Source organism: Henckelia pumila, chromosome 1, assembly GCF_033568475.1.
Source record: "Henckelia pumila isolate YLH828 chromosome 1, ASM3356847v2, whole genome shotgun sequence".
NCBI classification, from domain to species: domain Eukaryota; kingdom Viridiplantae; phylum Streptophyta; class Magnoliopsida; order Lamiales; family Gesneriaceae; genus Henckelia; species Henckelia pumila.
Genome location: NC_133120.1, coordinates 56,329,943 through 56,355,913, shown reverse-complemented (window position 1 = coordinate 56,355,913; position 25,971 = coordinate 56,329,943). Strand labels below are relative to the sequence as shown.

Below are 25,971 nucleotides of genomic sequence, written 5' to 3'. Positions count from 1 at the left end.
TCCTGATGCGACAGTCCAGCGTGCTACATACCATGACGCCTTTGACTGAGCAGTGTTCTATCTATGATAGGTTCCCGGTACCCATTCATATGCATTTATATTTGCATTCAGATCATGTGTATATTCGTACTCTCGTACTGTGTTTTAATGCTCACATCCAGTGTTTTCTGTGTTTTCTGGAGACCCCATTCGACGGGGCAGTTGTAGGTGTTAAATCAGGACATGAGATTAGTTGGTGACCAAGCAGAGCTACAAGAGTAGTAGCTAGGATTAAATATTGAATTATATTCAATTGGGTTGTATAATTGGATTTGTTTTACCGATTGTATTCTGTCGGTTAAGTATTTATTTGGTTTCCGTAGCTTATCTCTGATTATTGTTTATTTCATGCTTAATTAAGCTTAAATCTCTGATTAGTAGTGGATTTGGGTTAGGGTCACTACACGCTATATGGGTGGTTATTACCTGAAATATGAAAATTCCACCAATGAATGGGAGACGAGTGTCATGAATGAACCGATCCCACACCAGAATGAGAGGTACTAAAGATTTTATATGTACTACCCATATCAATAAGGTGCATCTTCTTTGTGGGAACTCATCACATAAGAACTCCAAAGTCAAGCGTGCATGAATTGGGGTAATTATAGGATGGATGACCCCTGGGAAGTTTCTCAGGGTGTGTGTGAGTGAGGAAGCATGCTGAAAAGACCTATCTTCATACAGTGGGGATAGTCGTCGAATTTGAGACTTTACAAATGGTATCAGAGCTTGGCCTCTCCTAGTACTGTATGGTTCGGGGACGAACCAAGAGCAAGCTGGTGGACATGTGACACCCGAAGCCAAATGTCCAAGGGTGGTACATGGCCTGCAATATGGGTGGTAATACTTGAAAAATGGAAAGTCCACCAATGAATGGGCGAAAAGTGGCATGAATGAGCCGATCCCATACCGAAATGAGAGGTACTAAAGATTTGATATGTATTATTCATATCAAGAAGGTGCATCTTATTTTCGAAAGTTGATTACATAAGAACTCTAAAGTGAAGCGTGCTTGACTTGAGGTAATTATAGGATGGGTGGCCCCTGGAAAGTATCTCGGGGTGCGTGTGAGTGAGGACCAAAGCACGCTCGAAAGACCCATCTTGATACAGTGAGGATAGTCGTTGAATCTGAGACGTTACAGTAAATGCATGATATCTTTCTGATCTACATAAAGCCAAATCCCAGATAGATTATGTATTTATACGATAAGGCACTGCGATATCATGGAGGTCAGTGAAATAACCTTTAGAATCGACATCTTCAAATAATTCTGAGATCATTCAATTGCATGAAACAAGTCAAGAATGCATATAGTTGAGAACCATGGAACAAGATATCCAAGAATCATGTGGGTTGTCAACAACCAAATCTAGCCCAACAGTAATATTCGAATATAATACGGTTTGCATTCCACAGTTAAAAGAAGGCTACATCAAAAGAGATACAACAAAACACATTTCACCAAAATTATTCTATACATATGAGTTTCAAGCAAATGGTGATATTGATATCCAGCAAATTTGTTCAAGTGACAATGTAGCCAGCCGACTTATTCACAAAGGCATTGAATTCACATTCAAGAAATTGGTGCAAAAGATAAAGATGCGTCAGTTAAAAGATCTTACAACAATGAAATCAGAGGAAGTATCTGTTGTTGTACTCTTTTTCTTTCATTCAGATTCTTCCCATTGGGTTTTACTAACAAGGCTTAACGAGATAACACTTGAGTTTACATCTCTCTGAAATAATTTGTCAATAATCATCTGAGAGGAGTTTTAAAGATAAGATTGATTATTGATACGATTTTCGATTAAAGATATGTTATCTTCTATTCAAATCTGTACATGTAATCTACTAATAGAAGTATGAACTGATGAATAAAGCATTCCAAATCATTTTCTCTTATCTATATTCTTTATTATTCACAACACATTTGCTATTATAACTAGAAGTACTTTTTAACAATAGTTACTTTTTGTCTTTTCGTCAGTCTCACCCTAAACATAACATTATCCGTCCAACATTTTTTAGGATTGTGAAGATTTGAGAATTGCGGTTGGTAATGGAACTGATATTGAAAAATACTCAATTGGTTTAGGAGATGACACTGACGCAGAACATTTGAAACGTAACATAACATGGGTAATAGTTTATTAGATGATTTTGTGTTTGATTGCGATAATTGTGCATTTTTGCAAAGCGATCGACAAAAATTTTAATATCAGCCTCCATTTCTGAAGGACACTTCTTCACCGTCATCTTCTCAACTAATGAGTTCAGAGGTTCCTTCAGCAACCAAAAAACAAGATAGGATTGATTTTTGAAGTAAAATCAAGCACATTAAAAAATAATGACCCTGATATTATGTAGAGGCACTCTTGCAACCATGAAAAGGTTGTTCTAAGATTGAATCATTTGGTATTGTAGATGATATATAGTTTTTGGGATGCAATCAAGGAAGTCTCAAATTTGGATAATCATACTCGGTACACTTTCTATAGTTATATGTTCTAGTTCTCTGGAATTTTATTAGGCAAATATTGGCATCAATGTCGGCGTGTCTTCGCCGACAACCTCTGATGCCACTAAACAAATCACTTTGTTTTGTGATGCAGATAATCCAAGAAGTTCATTTTTGGGATTATCAAGTATAATCTGACAACTCAAAACTCCACGAATTATTCGGATTTTTGCTAATAAGGTAATATCAATTTTCTGGCCACAACAGATGAATATATTTTAACTTGTGCCAATTTTTTTTAAAAAATATTATTATTATAAAGTTGGAAAATAACTTTATTGAGTTCGTAGATTTTAAGCTTTCATTATTTTATGGTGAATATACTTTAAAAATTTATATAAATTCTAACGAGTCCAACTTAGATCGGACTAGTTGTGGTTACGATTACAGGGCAGGTTGGGCAAACCCTCCCTAGACCCGTCCTGTTGTCAGCCCTAACACAAGATCACTTTTACATACATTTCAGTATTCAATACATGCATCATACACGTAAGTACAATTTATTATATGCCCTCAAATTTTTTTCGACACTACAATTCATAACACGCCCTAAGAGTAAGATATATTTTCAAACTACAATTTATACCATCCCAAAAACCTTAGTTATTAGATTTGTATATCCTTCCTAAGTTTATAAACTACTTTGTATTAGTTTTTATTTTTAACACGAGACATTTGTAACAATGTTCGAGTTTTACATTTCAACTCAGACCCGACGAATATCATGTAAATGAGACTGCAATCAACAATAGACAATGAAAAATATCAACAAACACGACATTTCCTAGTCTCAAGTGATTGCAAAGTAAATAAAAGAGCACAACGACCATTTCAAAAGCTACCAATGGTGACTAAAGCATATCAATAATTTCCTATGAAGCTGTTAAACATCACGACAGCGTGTGTACAAGAAAGAAATAAAAAATCAATTTTGATCTAAAGTTGTTACTTCAATTCTCAGAAGCACTTGCGATGAACAATAGAGGGTCCAGTTTCATCGTAATCCGCTTTGGTTACATGTTGGTTTTGAGGAAACACGACTTTGGCAAGAATGGCTCCTCCCACCCATGCCGAATACTTCAGCAAGTTATCCGACATATATTCTGGAGGCTACATGTAATCAATAAGAAAATAATGGATTATTATCAGACAAAATAATACATAGGTGTCTAAGAAATTCACAAGGGCAAACTTAAATAGATAAAGGATTTCGGTTATTTAACTTATTTTCAACCAGATCTGGATCAATTTCAAGCTAATTTTAGTTCATGCAGTTAAAAACCTAACTAAATTGGGTTGTATTCAGGTTGAACTGATTTATTTGTTCTTAATTTTAAATCTTTAAAAAACTGAAATAAAATAACAAGATGTTATACGAACTTTTAATAATATACTAGCTAAATAAGTAATTTGTTTTCAAATATACAAATATCTAAAAAAATATAGAAACTATTAACAAAAATGACAACACATATTTAATTATTAGGTGGAGGAAAACAAGCCCAAATATCGAACGTTTCTTTATCATCTGGATGGCAAGCCTATCATAAAGCTCTGCGGTTGATAAATTCATAAATCCAGGCGAGCCTATGTTAAACACCGAACGGACCCTAAAAACCTGTGTTTTTAAAAATGAGAAACTTTTACCCCTTTTCAAAAGGCTTTTACACCTTATTTTTAAAACACAAGATTGTGAGAAAGATCATTAATTTTATGTAGGGGTGACAACAGGTTTTTAAAACCCATTAATGGCTTGAAATTTCCAGTCACCTTGCTGGCTGTTGCAGAGGAATTTGTGAGAAAAATGAAAATTAGGTGAAATATGTTCCTTAAATAAATACATCCAGTTCAAGTAACTTCCACTGCTTAAAATATATAACATCGAGATGAGTATTTTCACAGCTTAACCTGACTACTTTGATTTGTCAAGAGTACAATCTGATATTCATGCAATAGATTTTAAAATCCAGTTGGTATTGTTGTTTGAGTGGGCAATTCAACGGGATTGAGAATGAAGAAAGTGGGAAGTATAAATAAAAGCCAACTATATTTAGATTACCTTAACCAGACAAGGACGGATAGCAGAGGAGCAAAGGCTAGCTTCCTTCTGAAACCTATCTTCGAAACCTACAACAAGATGCAAGCGACGGCATCAGCCACAGCAAAATAAGACAAACTGTTTGCTCAACCCAACAAAAAAATCCCCGTATAAAAGCATCATCCCTCGCATGTAGTCAGCACCAAAGCAGCTATGTCCATGAAGTTATCATAAAATCAACAGCAGGCCAACTGAAGATATAAAGTTAACACACGAACCACAGATCTGCATACAGGTTGGTAAAGTGTCTCATTTGAATAAACAAATATTTGTCACCTGGCAAAAAACAACTTTATCAACCCTGAACTCAGAATTAGTGTTAAAATGTCTTGAAACCATGAATGCATTGGATTAGATTTACCTGTGAAGTGCAGGAGTGTGCATTAAATGCTATTTAGATATCAAAAGATTAAAGTCCAAATAAACAAGATTACTTCTTTGGGTTTTTTTTAAAAAAGCGACTTGTGTTGTTAAACGGTAAGCCCTTTGATAATGGCTCCCATTTTCCTAATAAGCGCAAGGATTTAATTATTGCTAATCTAGCAAAGATAAGAGGAAGGCATTATATTGTTTATTACACTTCTTGCAAAACATTTACAGGTTTTGTAGATTTGCAGAAGATTTCAGATTAAAAAGGCCTACAAATTAAAATTATTTGTTTTCTGCCAGCAAATATTACCATTGTCATCAAAACAACATACAAAGAACATACTGAACAATGCACCTTATTCATTTGATACATAATTTAAGAATCTCACCGGTCATTGACGCACTTCCACCACAGAGTACAGTATTTTCTAGTAGCTGACGATGATTTTCGGATGACACAGTCGAAATACATCGAACAAGCTGCTCCACTATCCCGTGTGCCTCTAAATTTAAAATAGATGGTTGAAATAAGGCCTCACCGACAGTATATCTTCCTCTTCCAATTTTTATCACCTGAACGAACGACAGAAAAATTTACATCCCAGGAACACAAGAATTACCTGTTAGAAATTAATTGCTAATGGCTGATTTATCTCTAATGTCAGCCACAACATTGAAGCAACTTAAGTTCGTGTTTGTGCATGCATAAAGGCTGCTGCATCATCTAGGATGAGATTATTTTGGAAAAAGAAAATGAAGGATTATTAAGTTTTATGCGAAGGATATTTAATAATTAGGATAAAATAGGTTTTTGTTTGGTTTGTTTTTTGTATTGAGGATAATATCGTGACCTTATATTATGTTTACCACAATACCCCTTGCATGAATTAATTTTACGTACATTCCAAAACCCTTTTCTTGCCATCAATCACTCTCCTCTGTCTAACTTTTCCTTAAGCTTGGAACCATTTTTCGGTAGATCTAGGAGTTGAAGATTGTTGGCACGTAATAAAATGGCAGAGATAAAATCTTTCCATTTTACGAACACACAACTATGATGTGGTCGATATATTGGGGGTAGAAAAATTCTTGGTTTTAACATAGATTTTTGTAAAGTTTTTTGTTTCTAAATCATTTTCTCAGATCTGTTGGTTGTTCATAAATCGATTTACACCGCGTTGCATTTTCACGACTGAAATTGAAAATGAAGTCACGCGTTTTGCACTTTCGACGGACTGAAATTGAAACCAAAATACGGAAAATATCTCTGCAAAGTATCGACGGGAAGGTCGGATAACATACACAGCGACGAACCTCAATAAGAATTGATTTCCGAAGGGAAAGCGGAGAAGAAGAAAGATGTACGAGCTCTACACAACGCGCTCCAAATCGCTCTGCTGGAAGAAAGGAGTTTTGTTGGGGTATTCTAGATAAAGGGTAAAAGGGTAACACGACGATGTAGTCTATCGAACTGTAGAACTTAGGATACAGAATACCTTGGGGAAGAAATGGATTATTATCTCACGATTTCAGCCATCAACAGTGTTGTAATCACGGGCTTGAAGTTATCATTCGTATCGTTAAAAACCAGTCAAACGTAGGACAATTAGCTAACCATATGAGGTAATCATCCCTACCAAACAGGGCTAAAGGCATTGGCAGCAGCCGGACATCTAGATTAAACTTAGCATCCTTCAAGGCTCAAGCATGTATATCAGCAGTCCAATTAGCATGACAATGGCATCAAATCAAAACAAAACATCATGGTTCTCAAAGTCGGGAGGACACCAAATTATGTGGCGTGTAAGTCAATCATTGTAGAATAAAATAAACGATAGTGTAGATTGTGTGAATGTTTTATTATTTAGATGAGATTTGGTAGGATCTGACAAATATTTTAAACTTGGTAAGAGGATATTATCTTTACTATTTTATTAAGTGTGCGTAGCCTATTCTAACTGTTTTTGGTGTCATGGTATGTTTTCTCCAATTTTTTCTTTTCGTACCCCTACACTCTCTCTCCAACTCACTTATCCCACCTTTTCTCTCAACTGCTCTCATCATCTATTCTTTTATCATATCTCTTTCCATCAATTAAAACTGAATTTCATTTATGACTAATTTTTTTTATATTTGAAAAAAAAACAAAAATAAAAATAAACAAGCACTTTAAAATTAACAAATTATTTAATATACAATAAATTATATTTGTATATAAAATTTTACACACGCAACGCGTGTGCTCCGTCGCTAGTCTTTCTGATTTTAGGGATTTAGATACACTCTTTGTATTTTCTATTTAAATGTGTAAATTGTGGTCAATGAATAACATACAAAAATATTTTTTCCTCAATTCTTGTTTTCTGCATGGTAGCACGAGCTGTAGGGTTCGAAATATCCTTCATTTTGACAGCCTCCAACAGGCTTGTTCATAGTCTCCTCCTCGCAGTCTTCATCTTAAAAAATTGTCATCGGACTTGTCCAAAACTGATGCAAAGTCTGAAACGTCGGAAAAATCACTGGCGACTCTTGCTCCTCTTTCCGGGAGCAATTTTCCTCTCTTCTTTTTTTTTTTTGATAAGAAACATATATATTAATATTAAAATAGGGAAATTCAATACAAGAGGTGGACCAACGGTCCACAAAGTGCTCAAAACAGAACACACCAGACTAACTCAGTTTTTAAACACTGCCCACAAACTCAATGGCCACAATTGTTTACAGTGGGCAAAATCTGTCAAAATTGTAATATGTGGCAGTGGAAAAATGGGATATCTCACTGGAGAACTTGTGTCACCTAAGAAGTCGGATCATTCATACAAAACATCTGTGGCTGAAAATTCCATTGTTCTTGCATGGCTCATCAATTCCGTGGAGAACAATATCAGCAGCCGTTATTTGTAGTTCCAAATTGCGAAAGAAGTCTGGGACGCTGCTCGTCGGATACATTCTGACCTTGGGAATGCCTTGCAAATCTTCAAGCTTTGATCAAAACTCAAGGAACTAAGGCAGGGTTTGAATTCCGGGACCCAATACTGTTGGAGGCTGTCAGAACGAAGGATATTTCGAACCCTACAGCTCGTGCTACCATGCAGAAAACAAGAATTGATGAAAAAATATTTTTGTATGTTATTCATTGACCACAATTTACACATTTAAATAGAAAATACAAAGAGTGTATATAATCCCCTAAAATCAAAAAGACTAGCGACGGAGCACACGCCAACGCGAGTAAAATATTATATAAAAATATAATGTATTGTATATTGAATAATTTGTTAATTTTAAAGTGCTTGTTTATTTTTGTTTTTGTTTTTTTTCTCAAATATAAAATAAATTAGTCATGAATGAAATTCAATTTTAATTGATGGAAAGATATATTCATTCATTTTAATTGATGGAAAGAGATATGATAAAAGAATAGATGATGAGAGCAGTTGAGAGAAAGAGTGGGATAAGTGAGTTGGAGAGAGAGTGTAGGGGTACAAAAAGAAAAAATTGAAGAAAACAGACCATGACACAAAAACAGTTAGAATAGGCTACGCACACTTAATAAAATAGTAAATTGTTCATAGCCTCCTCCTCTTCATCTTAAAAAATGTCATCGGACCAAAACTGATGCGAAGTCTGAAACGTCGGAAAAATCACTGGCGACTCTTGCTCCTCTTTCCTGGAGCGATATTTCCTCTCTCTTCAAAACACAGCCCACAAACTCAATGGCCACAAGTATTTACAGTGGGCAAAATCTGTCAAAATTGTAATATGTGGCAGTGGAAAAATGGGATATCACACTGGAGAACTTGTGTCACCTAAGAAGTCGGATCCTTCATACAAAACATCTGTGGCTGAAAATTCCATTGTTCTCGCATGGCTCATCAATTCTGTGGAGAACAATATCAGCAGCCGTTATTTGTAGTTCCAAACTGCGAAAGAAGTCTGGGACGCTGCTCGTTGGATACATTCTGACCTTGGGAATGCCTTGCAAATCTTCAAGCTTTGATCAAAACTCAAGGAACTAAGGCAGGGTTCGAATTCCGGGACCCAATACTTCACGGATCTTCAAGACTTGTTGCAAGAGTTGGATCTTTTTCTGGACAGCCCTCCAACAAAACCTGGAAAAAGAGCATATCTTTTTTTTCTTGGCAGGACTGAGTCAGGAACTCGAGGATGTTCGAGAATGTGTTGTTGCACGAGAGCCATTCCCATCTCCTGAAGATGCATTTGTTGAGGTTCGGCGTGAAGAGATGTGCCACAAAGTCATGCTGCCCATCTCCTTACCAGCTGCGCCTTCTGCCCCGGAAGTCTCTGCCTTGATCTCAAACAAATCCGACAGCCAGGGCCAGCGCCAAGACAAACGCTCGTGGTGCGAACACTGCCAACGTCCCGGACATGCCAAGGAGAAGTGCTGGGAAATCCAAGGCAAACAAGTGGACTGGCAGCCACCGAAATGACCCCAAGGCCGTGGCTTCCAAACCCAAACAGCCACAAAGGAATAGATAGAGCAAATTGAACAATATTGTCGTCTTCTACGTCAGTCCTCTCTCAATCCATCTCCAAGTCCACCTGTTGGCTCTTCCTCCATTACCCAAACTGGTAAAATCCGTTCTGCCCTAAATTCTTGTGTTGCAGAGTCTTGGATTGTCAATTCCGGAGCCTCCGATCATATGACGGGAGACACTAATCTCTTTTCCAATTATATTCTTTCCACTAGACGTACTACCGTTAGAGCTGGTGGTTCCCTAACTCTTGTTGTAGGTGCTGGCAATATTCAATTGTCGAGTGATATTATTCTTAAATCCATTTTCATGTCCCCTTCTTGAAGTGTGATCTGATCTCTGTCAGTAAACTGGCTAAGGATAATAATTAAGTCGCGAAATTCTTACCTTTCTCTTGTTTTATTTCAGGAACTACTATCGGGGAGGACGATTGGCAGTGCTAGGATTCGCCATAGTTTTTACTACTTCGAGAATGCTCCACCCATCAGTCGACAATCTCTTTTGTCCAGTGTCAGTTCTGCATCTGTTTCGATTTTTTCCAAAATAATGTTATTGCACCATTGTCTATGTCATCCAAGTTTTTCATATTTAAGACGTTTGTTCCTTCATTTCTAATGATTAATAAAGATCTCAATTTGGTTTCATGTGATACTTGTCAACTTGCCAAGAATTTCAGAGTTGCTTTCTCTCGAAAGTCGTATACACCCTCGTCACCATTTTCATTAATTCACAGCGATATCTGGGGTGGTCCCTCAACGGTTACGACACAACATGGTAAATGATGGTTTATAACATTTATCGACCATCACACACGGGCCACCTGGGTTTACCTTCTCAGGAACAAATTTGACTCATATACCACATTCACCAAATTTCATCATTTGATTGAAACCCAATTTAATGCCCACATCCGCACTCTACGAACTGACAATGGTACGGAATACTTCAATACACTCTCGGTGACTGTAAAATTAAAATCCCATGGTATTACTGTTGTGAAAGAGAACAATGAACGGCGATCACAACAATAACAAAGAAATTACCCAATCAATAATAGCTAATAATATTGCAATATTCCCAGAGTTAAACTCTGTAATACAATATACCCTAGCCTCAGCTAGTAAACACTCACAAAACAGAAATGATAACAGAATAACTCTACTGATGATTTGCTTCTTCACTTTATACGTTACTTTACTCGTCACGTGGAGGTCCCCTCTTCTTTCTCTCATAGACTTATTTTATAATGGGCCTTTCTTTCTGGACTGGGCCTGTTTCATGGTTGTCACCCTTGTTTCATGGTTGTCACCCTTATCTTCATAAACTGATATATGCTCATGATCTTGGCCTATCTTAAAAGGGCCTGTAACAATTCCTTCCTCCTCAAAAATGGTCTTGTCCTCAAGACCAAAAGCCGGAAATTTGGATTGGAAATCATCAGCTAGCTCCCAAGTGACATCTTCCAAGGGCCGATTCTTCCATTGCACTAGCACTTGCATGACCAATTTCCCATGCTTCCTCCTGTATCTTTTATCCACAATCTTTTCTGGCTCAAAAGTCAGAGAAAAATCAGAATCTAAAGAAGAAGGCAACCTCGGTTCCGGATTGAAATTACCAACTGCCTTCTTGAGACATGAGACATGAAAAGTGGAATGAATTTTAGAATCTGCTGGTAATAAAAGTTTGTATGCACACATGCCCATCTTCTGAATAATTTTGAACGGTCCATAATACCTCGGAGATAATTTTTGGTAAACCCGCAGACAAGCGGACTGCTGTCGATGGGGACGCAGCTTTAAAAATACCCAATCACCCTCCTGGAACACAACATCTCGCCTGTGTTTATTCGCATTTTTAACCATAAGTTGTTGTGCACGCTGAAGATTGTATTTAAGTTGTCGAAGGAGCTCATCCCGGTCACTCAATTCATTAGCCACAGCGGCAACTAAAGTTTCTTGGGGTAAATATTGAAGAATGGTCGGGGGTTTCCGGCCATACACCGCCTCAAAAGGAGTCATGCCCGCTGAACTTTGAAATGAAGTATTGTACCAATACTCGCTCCAATGAATCCAATTAGCCCAACTCTTCGGTTGTTCAGTAGCAAAACACCGGAGATAAGTTTCAAGACATTTATTTAAAGCCTCACTTTGGCCATCCGTCTCCGGGTGATAAGACGAACTCATTTTCAGTCTAGTCCCTTGCAATCTAAAGAACTCCTTCCAGAAAAGACTCATGAATATTGAGTCTCTGTCACTAACAATGGATTTAGGCACGCCGTGCAACTTGACCACTTCCTTAATAAACACTTCGGCTACTGTCTTAGCAGAAAAGGGGTGCTTGAGTAATAAAAAATGACCATATTTTGATAGTCGATCAACGACCACAAATATTACGTCAAACCCTTTGGATTTCGGCAGACCCGTAATAAAATCCATTGCAATGTCCTCCCATATAGCTGTAGGAATAGGCAAGGGTTGCAAGAGCCCTGCTGGAGACAAAGCTTGATATTTCTGTTTTTGGCATTCTAAACAAGCTGCCACAAATTCATATACATCAGCTTTCATGCCTGGTCAAAAAAAAGAACTAGCCACCCTCTTTAAAGTTCTTAGCGCACCAGAATGCCCTCCTACTGGAGTAACATGCAACTCGTCAAGTATTTTTCGAAACTAGGCAGTATTTCTGAAAATTACCAACCTATCCTTGTAGAGTAAACAGCCCTTTGTCACCGTATAGAATTTAGGAGGTGAAATATTTTGTGTAACCCGCTGCTTGTATTCTCTCAGAACTGGATCTTGCTCTACAGCTTGCTGTAACTCATCAAATTCAATCCACAGTGGCATCGAAATAGAGTGTAACCCCACTGCTTCTCGCCGAGATAGTGCATCCGCAGCCCCATTATGTATACCAGCCTTATGCTTAATTTTGAATTCATAGCCCATCAATTTTACAAGCCAATGTTGTTGATCTGGTGTGGAGATTCTCTGCTGTAGGAGTGTTCTGAGGGACTTATGATCGGTCAAAACCAAAAACTTGCGGCCTATTAGATATGGACGCCAATGTTGGATAGCCATGACTAGTGCCATCAATTCCTTCTCATATGTGGACTTAGCCAAGGTGCGCTCCGCCAAAGCCTTGCTGTAATAAGCAATTGGCTGTCCTGCTTGAGTTAGAATAGCGCCTATTCCCACCCCCGAGGCATCGCATTCAATAACAAATTCTTTTGAAAAATCCGGCATGCGCAAAACTGGAGCAGAGATTAGAGCCTGTTTCAAAGCTTCAAAAGAAGCTTGTGCACTTGGAGTCCACCCAAAACTGTTCTTTTTCAACTGATCTGTTAAGGGTCTTGCTACCTTGCCATAGTCTTTAATAAATTTTCTGTAGTATCCCGTTAAGCCCAGAAATCCTCGTATTCCTTTAGTATTTCGAGGTAAGGGCCAGTGCTTCATACTTTCAATTTTCTTGGGGTCTACTTCCACTCCTTGTGTCGTGATAATATGCCCCAAGTACTTTTTTTTTTTTATAGGAAACTAGAACTTTATATATTTAGTGAAATAAGTAGATACAAAAAGTGAACCAGCGGTCCACAAAAGCTAACTATGGTCCCTTGCAAACAAAGGCAATTATCATCTAAATCAAAGCCAATTTCCAATCCCTATACAAGTCTAATAAAGCCAAAGAATGGAAGCTAGAACCCTTGTGAGCCCACATGGAAACTCTCAGTTTGACTTTGTCCCAAGCTTCCTTAACTGTTTCTTCACTATCATCAAAAATTCTTCTATTCTGCCCCAAGTACTCAATTTGTTGTAACCCGAACTGACTTTTTTTTTTTGTTCAACACCAAGTGGTTCGCCCTCAAAATATCCAAGACAATTCTTAAATTCATCAAATGATCTCTCCAACTTTTACTGTAAACTAAAATGTCGTCAAAGAATACCAAAATAAATTTTCGCAAGTAGGGGCGAAATACCTCGTTCATAATGGATTGAAAAGTAGCTGGAGCGTTCTTGAGACCAAACGGCATGACAAGGAAATCATAATGCCCCGTATGTGTTCTGAACGATGTTTTAGACACATCCTCGAGTTTAACTCGAATTTGGTGATACCCGGAACGTAAATCCAACTTAGAAAAAAACTGAGCACCATAAAGTTCATCCAACAATTCATCCACAACTGGAATAGGGTATTTGTCCGCCACTAATATCTCATTTAAAGCTCTGTAGTCAACACAAAATCGCCAACTCCCATCTTTTTTTTAACTAAGGGAATAGGGGCTAGCACTTGGTTGTGTGACCCCTGCTGTCAACATTTCAGACACCAATCTTTCTATTTCATCTTTCTGACTGTGTCCATATCAATAGGGTCGAACAGAAACTGGAGCACTGCCTTCTTTGACCACTATGGCATGGTCCTTACTAGATGAGGAGGCAACCCCTGAGGCTCATCAAAAACTTGCGCATACGGCGCTAATATCACCTTCAAGTCATCCTGCCACACAACTCCCTCACGTTGTTCCTCACTCGTATCGTCGGCTGCCCATCGAGTCCACACGGCTCCACAATATTCTACATCCACCATCTTGACAATTGATTGTAATGAAACAATGGTTCTCTGTAAAGAAGAATCCCCTTGTAGGGTGACTACATGAGAGCCCACATTGAACTTCATTTGCATCTCCGTCCAGTTAACCATCACATCCCCTAAAGTTCGAAGCCAGTCGACTCCCAAGATCAAATCCACCCCGCCTAACCCAAATACATAACTATCAATCTGCATCGTATAATCGCCCAACTGTACTGGTAGAGCTCGACATATTCCCTGCCCAGAAACTCGACCACCATCTCCCAAACACTCCAAACCGCACCGCTTCATCTACCTCCATACCTAACTTGACGATTAATTCCCGAGATATGAAGTTGTGGCTAGCCCCACTGTCAACCATGGCGATAATGTCTTGCTTGCCTAATCGAGCCCGTAACTTCATAGTTTGGGGCTGATTTAGGCCCCCGACATAATAGAGGGGAAGCTCAAGAGTGTTATATTCTGGACATTCTTCGCCCACTTTATCTTCCTGAATCTTCTCAACGGTAACACAATCTGTATTATCATTGCCCTCCTGTTCTTCTCCGCCATACTCATCTTCTGCAAAATAGATCACACGCATCGTCTTGTTGTGACATTTGTGAAGTGGGTGATAAAGGTCGCCACACTTGAAGCAAAGACCTTTTTCCTTCCGAGTGAGATATTCTTGGTGTGAATATATTTTCCCTTCTCGACCGCCTTGATGATATAGGCGATTTCCTCCTCCCTTCTCTTGCGTCGTCGGTGGTTGAGATGGACCCGGAGATCGAGGTTGGATGATTTTCTTGTGGACTGATCCCAAGAACCCCCACTCCGATAAGGGTTTGGGCTGAAAGTAGTGGGCTTAGTCCTGGTGTCCATTGGTTGGGCCTGTCCTGCCCAACCAGTAGTATAACATTTAGGTTCCCACTTTTGGCCCATCGAAAAATACCCACGGCGATTGCCCAAAAAATCACCGAACAGTTCTTCTTCAATTGCACGCGCCAAATCCATTGCACGCATGATGGACTGTGGCTCGTGAATACCGATCCGCCGCCGTGTCTCCTCGCGCAAACCACCCAGAAAATAACCCAACGCCTGGTCCTCCGGGAGATTCCCGATTTGAGATAACAGTATCTCAAATTGCTCAATATAGGCGTCGACGGGCTGTTGTTCTTGGCGTAGACGGACCAATATCTCGAAGGGATTTGCAGCCAAGCCGCCCCCATAACGTTTCACCAATTCACCAGCAAATCGCTCCCAGCTCATGTTGGGAATCTTAGTTTTCACCCACCGGAACCAATGCGACGTCACCCCTTCCATGGCGATATGGGCCAGTTTCAAGCGATTGCTAGGGGCTGTGTTCTGCAAATCAAAATATTGTTCAATCTTGCTTAACCACCCTATGGGATCTGAACCATCAAATCCAGGTAACTCGATCCTTCTTAAAACTTGTTGTAGCTCATTAGGGTGATGGTTGTGGTTACAACTCACGTCCTCCGTCGTAATTTCTGGAGGTTCTTGGCCTGAATCTTGCTGATGTCCCGACAGCAAGGAGTCGTCCCTCATCCCTCCCTGTCCGTGGATCATCTGCTCAACCAATGATTTGAGTTCCAGAAGATCGGTGACCTTCTTGGATATGGCTGCAACATCGCCATGTACCTTCGCCATTTCGCCCACCGATCGAGTAAGTGATGCCATATCCCCCTGCACCATAAACATCTGATCCTGTAGCCCCATCACCATTCTCTCCATAGCCTCCATTTTAGTTTCTGAACGAGTGTTGGCCATCTTTCTCAGTGTCGTGCCGGCAGGTCGGACCAATTTGTTGTGAAAGAGAACAATGAACGGCGATCACAACAATAACAAAGAAATTACCCAATCAATAATAGCTAATAATATTGCAATATTCCCAGAGTTAAACTCTGTAATACAATATACCCTAGCCTCAGCTAGTAAACACTCACAAAATACAAATGATAACATAATAACTCTACTGATGATTTGCTTCTTCACTTTATACGTCACTTTACTCATCACGTGGAGGTCCCCTCTTCTTTCTCTCATAGACATATTTTATAATGGGCCTTTCTTCCTGGACTGGGCCTGTTTCATGGTTTTCACCCCTTTCTTCATAAACTGATATATGCTCATGATCTTGGCCTATCTTATAAGGTCCTGTAACAATTACCCATCAAAGTTCTTGTGTCGATACTTCCCAACAAGACGGGGTATCTCAACGAAAAAATCTCTACCTTTTCGAAGTTTCCTGCGCCCTTATATTCACCATGAACATTCCCAAATACCTATGGGGTGATGCGGTGCTCACCGCTGCCTTTCTCATTAAGCGTCTACCATGCCAACCCCTTAACTTCCAGACTCCCTAGTCTCTCCCCACTGAAGAGTTTCCTCGTGGTCATATCTCCACTCAACTTCCGCTTAAGACATTTAGGTGTACCGCATCCGTGCATGTCCATAATAACCATCGCAGCAAACTTGATCCTCGAGCCATTAAACAGCGTTTGTGGGTTATTCAGCATCTTTACTGATGTTATTGTCCTAGCACTAGAAAGATGTATGTCTCGCGTTATGTTACCTTCCTTGAGAACACACCTTTTTTTCTCCCCATCTACACTTCAGGGGAAGATTTCTAATGAAGCTTGTTGGGACACTTCTCCTCTCCTCAGTGTACTTTTCGCTCTTCCATTTTCCTTGTGCCCACACTCGTCACTCGTGTAAATGACACTAGTACATCTCCTGCTCCTGTGTCAGTCACAAAACCAACACCACCAAACGAGTTGTATGTAAGGAACGGGTCTCAGATAACTAAAGATGTAGTGAATCCTAGCCACAGTCATGAGAACGAACCGATGGTAGATCTTTCTCTGTCAGGTACCACTCATGATCTTGATATACCTATAGCTCTTAGAAAGGGTGTGAGATCTTGTACTAAACATCTCATTTCTAACTTAGTTTCTTATTCAAATCTATCCTCATTATTTTCTGCCTTTACTTCTACATTGTCTAGTGTAAGTATTCCCAGGTCGGTTCAAGAAGCACCACATGTGCCTGAATGGAAATCTACGGTGCTCGAAGAAATATGTGCCCTATAACAGAATAATACGTGGAGCTTGGTAGAATTACCGCAAGGAAGAAATACAGTAGGGTGTAAATGGGTGTTCGCAGTTAAGTATAAGGCTGATGGTTCAAGTGAGAGACATAAAGCACGGTTGGTTACCAAGGAATTCACACAAACTTATGGGATAGATTACACTCAAACTTTCGCACCTGTTGCAAAACTAAACACTGATAGAATTCTCCTGTCTTTGGCTGCCCCAACCTTGATTGACCACTACATCAACTGGATACTAATAACGTTTTCCTTAATGGAAAATTAAGGAAAACTGAAAGTTGTAGAGGAAGTTTACATGAGTCAACCTCCTGGTTTTGAGAAGAAGGTTGGAAGTCATCGTGTGCAAGCTCCACAAATCTCTTTATGGGCTCAAGCAATCCCCACGTGCTTGGTTTGACAGATTCTCCAAAGTTATCAAAAGGTTCGGCAATAGTTAGGGACAAGTAAACCATACACTATTCGTCAAACACTCGGAGAAAGGGACAATAACCATTCTTATAGTGTATGTTGATGATATAATTGTCACAAAAGACGACAATCAAGAAATGCATAACATTAAGATTATGATGTCTAAGGAGTTCAAAGTTAAAGACCTTGAGACACCGAGATACTTCTTGGGAATGGAAATTTCCAGGAGTAAGAAAGGGATTTCTATTTCTCAAAGAAAGTGCACATTGGATACGTTGGAGGAAACTGGAATGTTGGGGTCCAGGCCAAGCCAAGCGCCGATTGAGTTGGGGAATAAGAGACAAATGTTGGAGGGAAATTCGGTAGATAAAGAAAGCTATCAACGACTTATGGAAAAGCTCATCTATCTCTCATATACCCGTCCAAATATTGCATTTGCAATTAATCACATAAGTCATACATGCGCTCACCTTGTCAAGGTCACCTTGATGCGGTTTACAGAATATTGCGGTATCTGAGGCAGACACCTGGTAGAAGTCTATTCTTTGCAAAAAGTGATGATCGAAGAGTGAGTGCATTCACATACAGATTGGGCCAGATATGTTACTGGTCGAAAGTCATCAGGATATTGTACCCGAGTGTGGGGTAATTTGGTAACTTGGTGGAGCAAGAAACAATCGGTGGTTGCAAAAAGCAATGCAAAACTGAGTATAGGTCGATGGCACATGGAGTATGCGAGCTCATCTGGATTCGAATAGTGATGAAAGAACTTAAAATAGAGAGCACAGAACCCACGCAAATTTTTTGTGACAACAAATCAACCATCAGTATAGCTCACAACCCAATTTATCATGATAGAACTAAGCATGTGGAAGTAGATCGGCACTTCATTAAAGAAAAAATTGACAGAGATATTGTCAGCCTTGAATACGTTCCCACAACTCACCAACTTGCCGATCTACTCACAAAAGGATTGTCGGAGCAAACTCATGAACTTCTTGTCGGCAAGCTTGGCCTCATCAACATCTACAGTCAAGTTTGAGGGGGAGTGTAGAATAAAATAAAATATAGTGTAGATTGTGAATATTTTATTATTTAGATAGATTTGGTAGGATTTGTCAAATATTTTAAACTTGGTAAGAGGATATTATCTTTCTGATTTTAGGGGATTAGATACACTCTTTGTATTCTTTTTAAATGTGTAAATTGTAGTCAACGAATAATTTACAGAAATATGTTTTCCTCAATTCTTGTTTTCTGCAATTAGACATCCATCTTTCTTAGTGAATGCAACCATGCAAAGTCGTTGAGCATGCGCGGGTGCACACCATGTTCTTGAAGTAATATGCACACTAGCACCACCATCTGGTATGGGATAGTAATATGCACACTAGCACCTACTGTCTTAAATATTTATTACACCACATTTAGTAAAATTTTTTGTTAAATTGAAAGGTTGTGGCGATTGAAACCATTCAACAAATTGGTTTCCATTGCCTCCAAGTGACTTAAGAGTTTTAGACACAAGTATATTATATTATATTATATATAAAACTGTTAGTCAGTAGAAAATATCAAAAACACAAACTCTTTGACAAATGAAAATGAAATGGGTTGGATCAGAATTAAATGTATGACGATAAACAGTACGTCATACTTTTTTAGAGCCAAATATAGAGAAGGTATCTAAGAAGGTGATATTAACTCAAAATTCAGCTATTCTATAATTTGAAATCATAGTTCACCCTCAAGACAGAAAAATAGATGCATGCACCTGTCCATCAGGAAGAGTATGTTGCTCCTCAGGACATGAACGCTGAAACTGATCATAAGAGGCAGCATCCTCAGCACAGCATGCATAGCGCTCCTTTAATTTTTCACATTCAGAGTTGCTAAGGTTCACAAGTGGATTAGATTTTCCAAGCTCTTGAGCAAATAAATTAGTCAAATCCATTCCACCGATTTCAAATCTTCTTGAAGAAATATGCTGAACTGCACCTTCAATTACTGACGCAATATCTGAAAATATTGTTCAACCGAATTACAGAAGAGTGCCAAATATAATTGCTCAACAAGCAAAACTTCAGCTTAAAGATACCAGCGAGACAGAAATTTATACAAATATATGCTTCCATGAAACAATGCCCATTGCGTCGGTTGAGCCTCAAATTTGTAATGATCGATGCTAATTACCCATAATTTGGCAAGAATTAAGAATAATCTTTTTAAAGTGCGAAATTTATAATAATAATAATAAATATCCAAATAATTAAATTGTATGTTTTAAAAAATGTATTGGCGACTATCGGAATTACAAAAGATGTTAAAACACAAATTGTAGTTACATAACACAAACGTGTTGAAATAAATTGAACAGGGTAACAAAGTAATCTCCTATCATCCATAGAAGCGCACACATAATACTTTTACCATATTTATCTCCCCCCTAAATCTAAAAAATCGAATTCCCCTCCCCCAAAATTCCCAAACCCTAGCTGCCCCTTTTCACCGCTGACTTCCCACCTTACACCTCCGGAATTTCAAAATTGATGGTGGGTTTTGATAGCCCATGTCATAAGATTTATTTTGGTACCAATATTGAGGGGTGAACCACAACCTCAAGCACGACATGCTGGCCGTCCTAACGTGCGCTGTTCTTCTCCGGTGAATCCAGCCCATTTTGCCGACTTTTAATGGCGGTTTCCAGCCATTTTAGGGTGTATGTGAGTTGAAGAAACTTTTCCCAATCAAGCCTGACTCATTTCTGTTGAACCTACCGCCCGATGATTTCGGGCAGGATTTTGCAGTTATTCCACCACGGACTGCCACTGCTCCAACCCGCTCACTTTTGCATCAATTTTAGTTCCTTTAGGTTGAATTTCCATTTTGTTCCGGGTTTTTCAGGCTGCCGGTAATTAAGAATTTTCTCGCTTCGATTTTGGCAAATATCGCACCAATTGATTATTTATTGGGCAAATGTTGTAGGTACCAAAGTTAATCGACCGTGACTTATATTTCGGTGAACCTAGAATTTATTGTTGAACTAGTACAGCGATTATTTGTGGAATCATGAGATTCGTGAATATCAATTGAGTTGTATTGAGATTATTCGAGCTAAGACATGGTTGAAATTTAAGTATTAAGATTTGAGAATTTTATTGTTAATAATTACAAAAATGAGAAATTTGTGAAAGGTTTAACTAAAATTATTGAATTGGGTATTTTGGTTCGAAAAAGTAATATTTGGAAACTTTAAATGTCTAACTTAATAGTTTGGGGATTTTAAGCTTAAAAGTAAATTGTTTGCGAAATCTTTAACCCAAATTAGTAAGTTGAATAAATTTGGGGAAATAGATAAGAATTTGAAGAAAATAGAATAGTAGACATACTGACATAGGTTTGAATAATCAGGGAGTTTCCACCACTTCATAGAATTTACTTGTGGTTATTGAGTTAATCTTGAAGTGCGGACTGATCGAGTTTCATTACGGCGTCTACAGAGACGTACACCAATATGACTAATGTCAACTTTCAATGGCTATTAGTTAGTTTATTACATGTATATAATCATGTGCTCTTATTTGTCATTGAGTTGAGAGTAATGCAATTTATAAGATTATTCCTTGATTTATAAAATAATAAAATAAAGTATAAATTTGAGAATTGGGATGCATTGGAATAATGTATTGATTATATATATTTATGAGCACATTCATATTGAGTCACGGCTCTGTTACCGAGATGATTCTACACTCTTTGATGAGCTTTTATAGACATCAGAGCCGAGGGAGTGATTGGATCACACCTTGAATAAATAGCAAAAGGGCCGAGCAGTGCCAAACCTAACACAACTGTGCAAGGCCGATGTATCTGACAAATCACAGCCCAAGCACAGGTGACCATAGTTATTGCTATCATTTGCGTTGGATCCCGATTGATACCCGAGACTTTGTTGGTACCTTATGCATTTTGTTGCATTGGTTATTTTACAAGTCATTTATATATGTTGTAATTATTCGATCTTTTTGTCCTCGTCCCTTGGGGCTCCTTAGTTTGTTATGTGACTCTGTGCTAGGTTAGACTGTGGTACAAACGCAACTAGTGGAACTTCTGCTTGTGGTGCCCCATGAGTTTGAGTTGGAGTTCATGATTTCCCAGCTATTTACATATTATCATCTGGAGATGATTACAATTACCGGAATATGCCCCGAGTAGTTGTAATGTATAGATATTTGATTGTTGGATTTGGAGATTGTGTGATTTCGCCAGTGCGGCTCTGCATGCGGTGGGGCTTGCATGTAGATTTGTTTATGATGTGGCCAGTGCAGCCTTTTTATTTGTATTGTGTCACAGGATTTTGTTCGAGTGAATATTTTGAGTTTGTTTAATTTGATTTCCATAGTATGTCCTATTTACGGGAAGATCATGACTAAATTTTGTAGGCCCAAAAACAAATTTTAACTCGTTTTTGTTGTTTACGCTACTTAATCCTGATTGCAAGTTAATATATTATAATTGGGATAACAGGTCCTCACAAAATCACTAAAAGTAAGAGAAAGTAAATGCTTGAAGGAAGAAGGCAAAAGATTTTAGAAAAAAAATATTACTACCGCAATGTTTGGTTAATTATTTATGTTAAAAAACGGTTTCTTTCTCCTAAAAACAGAACAAAGAATATATCACATTGTCCAGTTCAATCTTCCAAAAATATTTTGTATCTTATTTTTATATCTTCCCACACAATCATTACTTTATCACTCTTAATTCAACTTTTCATCCATTCCTAAACTACATTATTATTTTATTATATATTATAGCTCGATACATTTTATTTCAACATTTTAAATCATATATGATGAAAGAACTAAATATATATAATTTGACATAATATCTATAATTAAAAATATTCTTTCAAATGAAAACAGACATTTATTACATTCTTCCAACACAATCTCTCAAAACATAGTTCCCAAAACAATTTCCAAAAACACTCAAAAACAGTACCAACCATTACCTAGTATGTGTTTTTCATTGGAATCTTTTTGTTCGTAATATGTTCTCAACCGAAGTATTTATTTTGGGAAGCATGGAGCCAACTCAAATTATGAAGCAAGAAAGGTGAATTGGGAAAATGTGGATGAGCAGCTTGCACAACGGTTGGTAATAGAAAGAAAACTGCCATCAGCAGCCGAGAATAGAACTGTGGAATCATTTATTCAGAGAACAACAAGCATGCACTTTTATCAAATAGCCATCTTCTATAGCTTGTTTTATCGCATAAGTCTACTGTCTACCCCATTTAACATTTTCATAGGTTATAAATACTGGAAATCGAAGGGTGTGGTGTAGAGTGGAACACCATAGATTTAAAACCACACCCCTTTTGCTTACGACGTTATGCTTAAGTTGGAAACATCATAAAATATGGACGGCGTCAACATCAAATAGATGTAGTGATTTGTGACACCTGAAGTCTAGAAGCAATTTCAACTCTGCCATCAACTAAAGAATCTATATTACCGAAAAAAACAGCTGCAACAAATACCTGTCTTGCCATGGCCAATATCCACCGTGCAACCTGAGATACGTCCTACCGCATAAAGTGATAGCACTGCTTGCTCAGATGCATAAAAGCCTGAGATGTTGAAATTCTCAAACATCATTTGAACCAACTGCTCTCTAATGGCCTGTCTGAAAAGAAATTTATTAATCCTATAATAGCAAAAAATATTTACAAAAGACTTAACGCAATAAGTTCTCTTCTTCATAACCAATATGACAAAGGTGTATCTTCGTGGTCGAAAGCACAATTTGAATTTGGCAACTAATGTCAGTTGCTTGGAAAATTCAGACGCTACAGTTCAAGATGTCATTCAAAATCTGCAAGATGTTCGATTATTCTCATTCTCTTTCCTTTTTTCAAATCTCCGAGAGTTTTAGGCCACTTAAACTTCCACTTTTGAGTGAAAACATAAACTTCGGGAAGGGAAATATTGTGATTACTATTGTTCACGTCTATGAAAAGAGACCAAGTGATCAGAGACTATGAACAGATAGGAAATTCTACGACACCTTCAACTCTTATTTCCTACAGAAACTTATAAGAAGATATATTTGTCATTAAAACACTAAAAGGTACTTCAATTAGTTCATTGGGAAAACCATTCATGACTCTATCTTGGTAACTCTCACTAGCTCTGCCAATATTTAAAAGAATATATGCCAAACAATAGCTCTTTCTCTTATAAGAAGAAACACATTTGCATTTTCCTCTCCCATCTTCAGCATCGCCTTTTCAAATTCTCCAGATCAAATTTTGCAATTCAAATACATGTGCATGTCTCATGTTACAGCACACACACAAAAAAAAAATATTGATCAGTGAGCAATCATAAAATGAGAAAAGAAATGATAAAGCATCTATTTGAATGATATCAAAACACTTTGCATAACCTTAGGAGTTGCGAGCGGATCAGTAAATAAAACTTGTCCTTCATTGCCCATCTCCCACCCCAGCCCAGTATAAAACACATGCTTCAATAGATCTTCCATTGCATCCCAGTCGCTGATAAATCCTCTGACAACTGGATCAACAGTTTTGTTCTCAAACAAGAAAGCATCAGTCGATGAATCATCTTCAGGTACTTGTTTCATTTGAGTCGGAATTACCTGCAGTGTGATAGGGAACGTGCTAAAAATAAGAAAAAGAAGAAAAAAGAAAACAATAAAGAAAACCTCAATAATCAAAGCAGGGGCATCCCAACACCACATAAAATCAAGCAGCATAGTGCTATTAACAAAGAGGAAGTCATTAAAGGTGTGATCTTTTGATGCCATAAACAATAAATCTGTACTTGGTTTAGGCCATGCCAAAAACTTCATCAGTTCCTTAATTCGCATTCTTCTTCTGCATCTCCATTCCAACAGAACCGCGGCCCTTGAGAATCTCCAAAATCAAGCCCATTCTAAAAACCCTATTTCGGAGTCAAAATCTAAAATACCTAATCAGACTTCACTTACCAAGGGACCTTCCATCCTAAGAACTTCCCAGTACAAATTAAACGCAGTTAAAAGATTCATTTTTCTAAAAGAAGAGAACTAGGAGGGGTTACCTTAGGGCCGATTTCCGGCAAAGCATGGTTAAATTTGAGAATTTTAGAACCGACATCGACCACAGCTGGCTGCTCCATTTTCCCGCTTTAATCCACACACAGAGAGAATCTAGGGACTAGAGGGGCATACAAGAAGTGAAAGATAGGATAGGTAACCGAATTCTCTTTTATTCCATGAAGAACAAGTTTGAAAATCAACGCCATCAATTTTATGGCACCTTTGGAAGGTCGATGGGTATTCAACTTGCATTGACTAAGACTTATCAAGACATTGGAATCTTATTTTAAAAATAAACTTTTAAAACATTGGAATGAAATTATTTATTTTAAACAACATAAAGTTATTGATGTATTTGATTTTATAATATTTTTTATTGTTAAAATTATCAAAAAGAGTATAATATTCATAATGTAAATAGTAATATATATATATATATACAAAAATATTTTTACATTTATCGTAAATGTTAAATATATATTAAAAAAATAAAACTATTTTTAATTTTAATTTAGAAAAAAAAATTGATAAATATATTACATTTATTCAATAAAAAATATATAACATTTCAACTTTTAACATTTTTTATAAAAAAAATCTATTACATTTTCATTATACTCAATCGTATTCACACGCATTTCATTATATATTAATATACTTTTTAAAAAAGGCCGACCATTCGGGTCGAACCCGTCCAACCCTTCGGGTCAGACCCAACGTGTCGACAGGTTTGGCCACCCATAAATCGTAACCGAACCGCTTGTTTTGGGTCAAACCCATTGACTCGGTTAACCGGGCAATTGACCACGGGCCAGATCCGGCCCTTGTCCAAGTCTATTTTGTAATATTTTTTTATTTTTAGAATAATAATAATGATAATAATATTGTGGAGATGCAAAAAAAAATGTGATGTGAAATGAGAGATCAATATTCGATATGTCATATCCAAACTTTTAAAATCCAAACAGATCTCTTCATTTGAAAAACCATTATATACATTCTCAACCTATCATGTTTCATATTCTTTTCTATTAAACATATTTTTAAGGAAGGAATATGAGTAAGCCAAAGCCGATAAGAAGTTAGTCTAGTGTCATAGTATTGCATGATTTTTTTAGCACGCATACAGTGTCACATTTTAATATAGGATTTAAGTTCAAGTCGATCTCACAGAGAATTTGACCTCAAACCGAGCCCTGTAGAAGGAGAACGAACCAAAACAATCTAGCTCTAG

At 37.8% G+C, this 25,971-nt stretch overlaps 1 protein-coding gene across 4 annotated transcripts; it reads right to left on the bottom strand.

Annotated features, from left to right (window-relative positions):
* Positions 1–3,331: 3,331 nt before the first annotated feature.
* LOC140884843 (actin-related protein 7) lies at positions 3,332–24,951 on the bottom strand. Of its 4 annotated transcripts, none has more exons than XM_073291725.1 (8): positions 24,740–24,872; positions 24,482–24,601; positions 24,081–24,296; positions 23,173–23,314; positions 19,402–19,646; positions 5,423–5,606; positions 4,626–4,693; positions 3,332–3,676 (listed from the first exon to the last, which is right to left on the bottom strand). In XM_073291725.1, the coding sequence occupies exons 3-8, from the start codon at positions 24,279–24,281 to the stop codon at positions 3,524–3,526; spliced, it is 993 nt and encodes a 330-aa protein (XP_073147826.1). In that variant the 5' UTR covers positions 24,282–24,296; positions 24,482–24,601; positions 24,740–24,872; the 3' UTR covers positions 3,332–3,523. The 4 variants fall into 4 exon arrangements, 3 of the variants coding, with proteins under 3 accessions (XP_073147826.1, XP_073147833.1, XP_073147822.1); XM_073291732.1 differs by having other exon boundaries at positions 24,482–24,619; positions 24,740–24,851; XR_012150748.1 differs by lacking the exon at positions 24,482–24,601 and adding an exon at positions 4,883–4,940 and having other exon boundaries at positions 3,538–3,676; positions 24,740–24,951.
* Between the last annotated feature and the right edge of the window lie 1,020 nt (positions 24,952–25,971).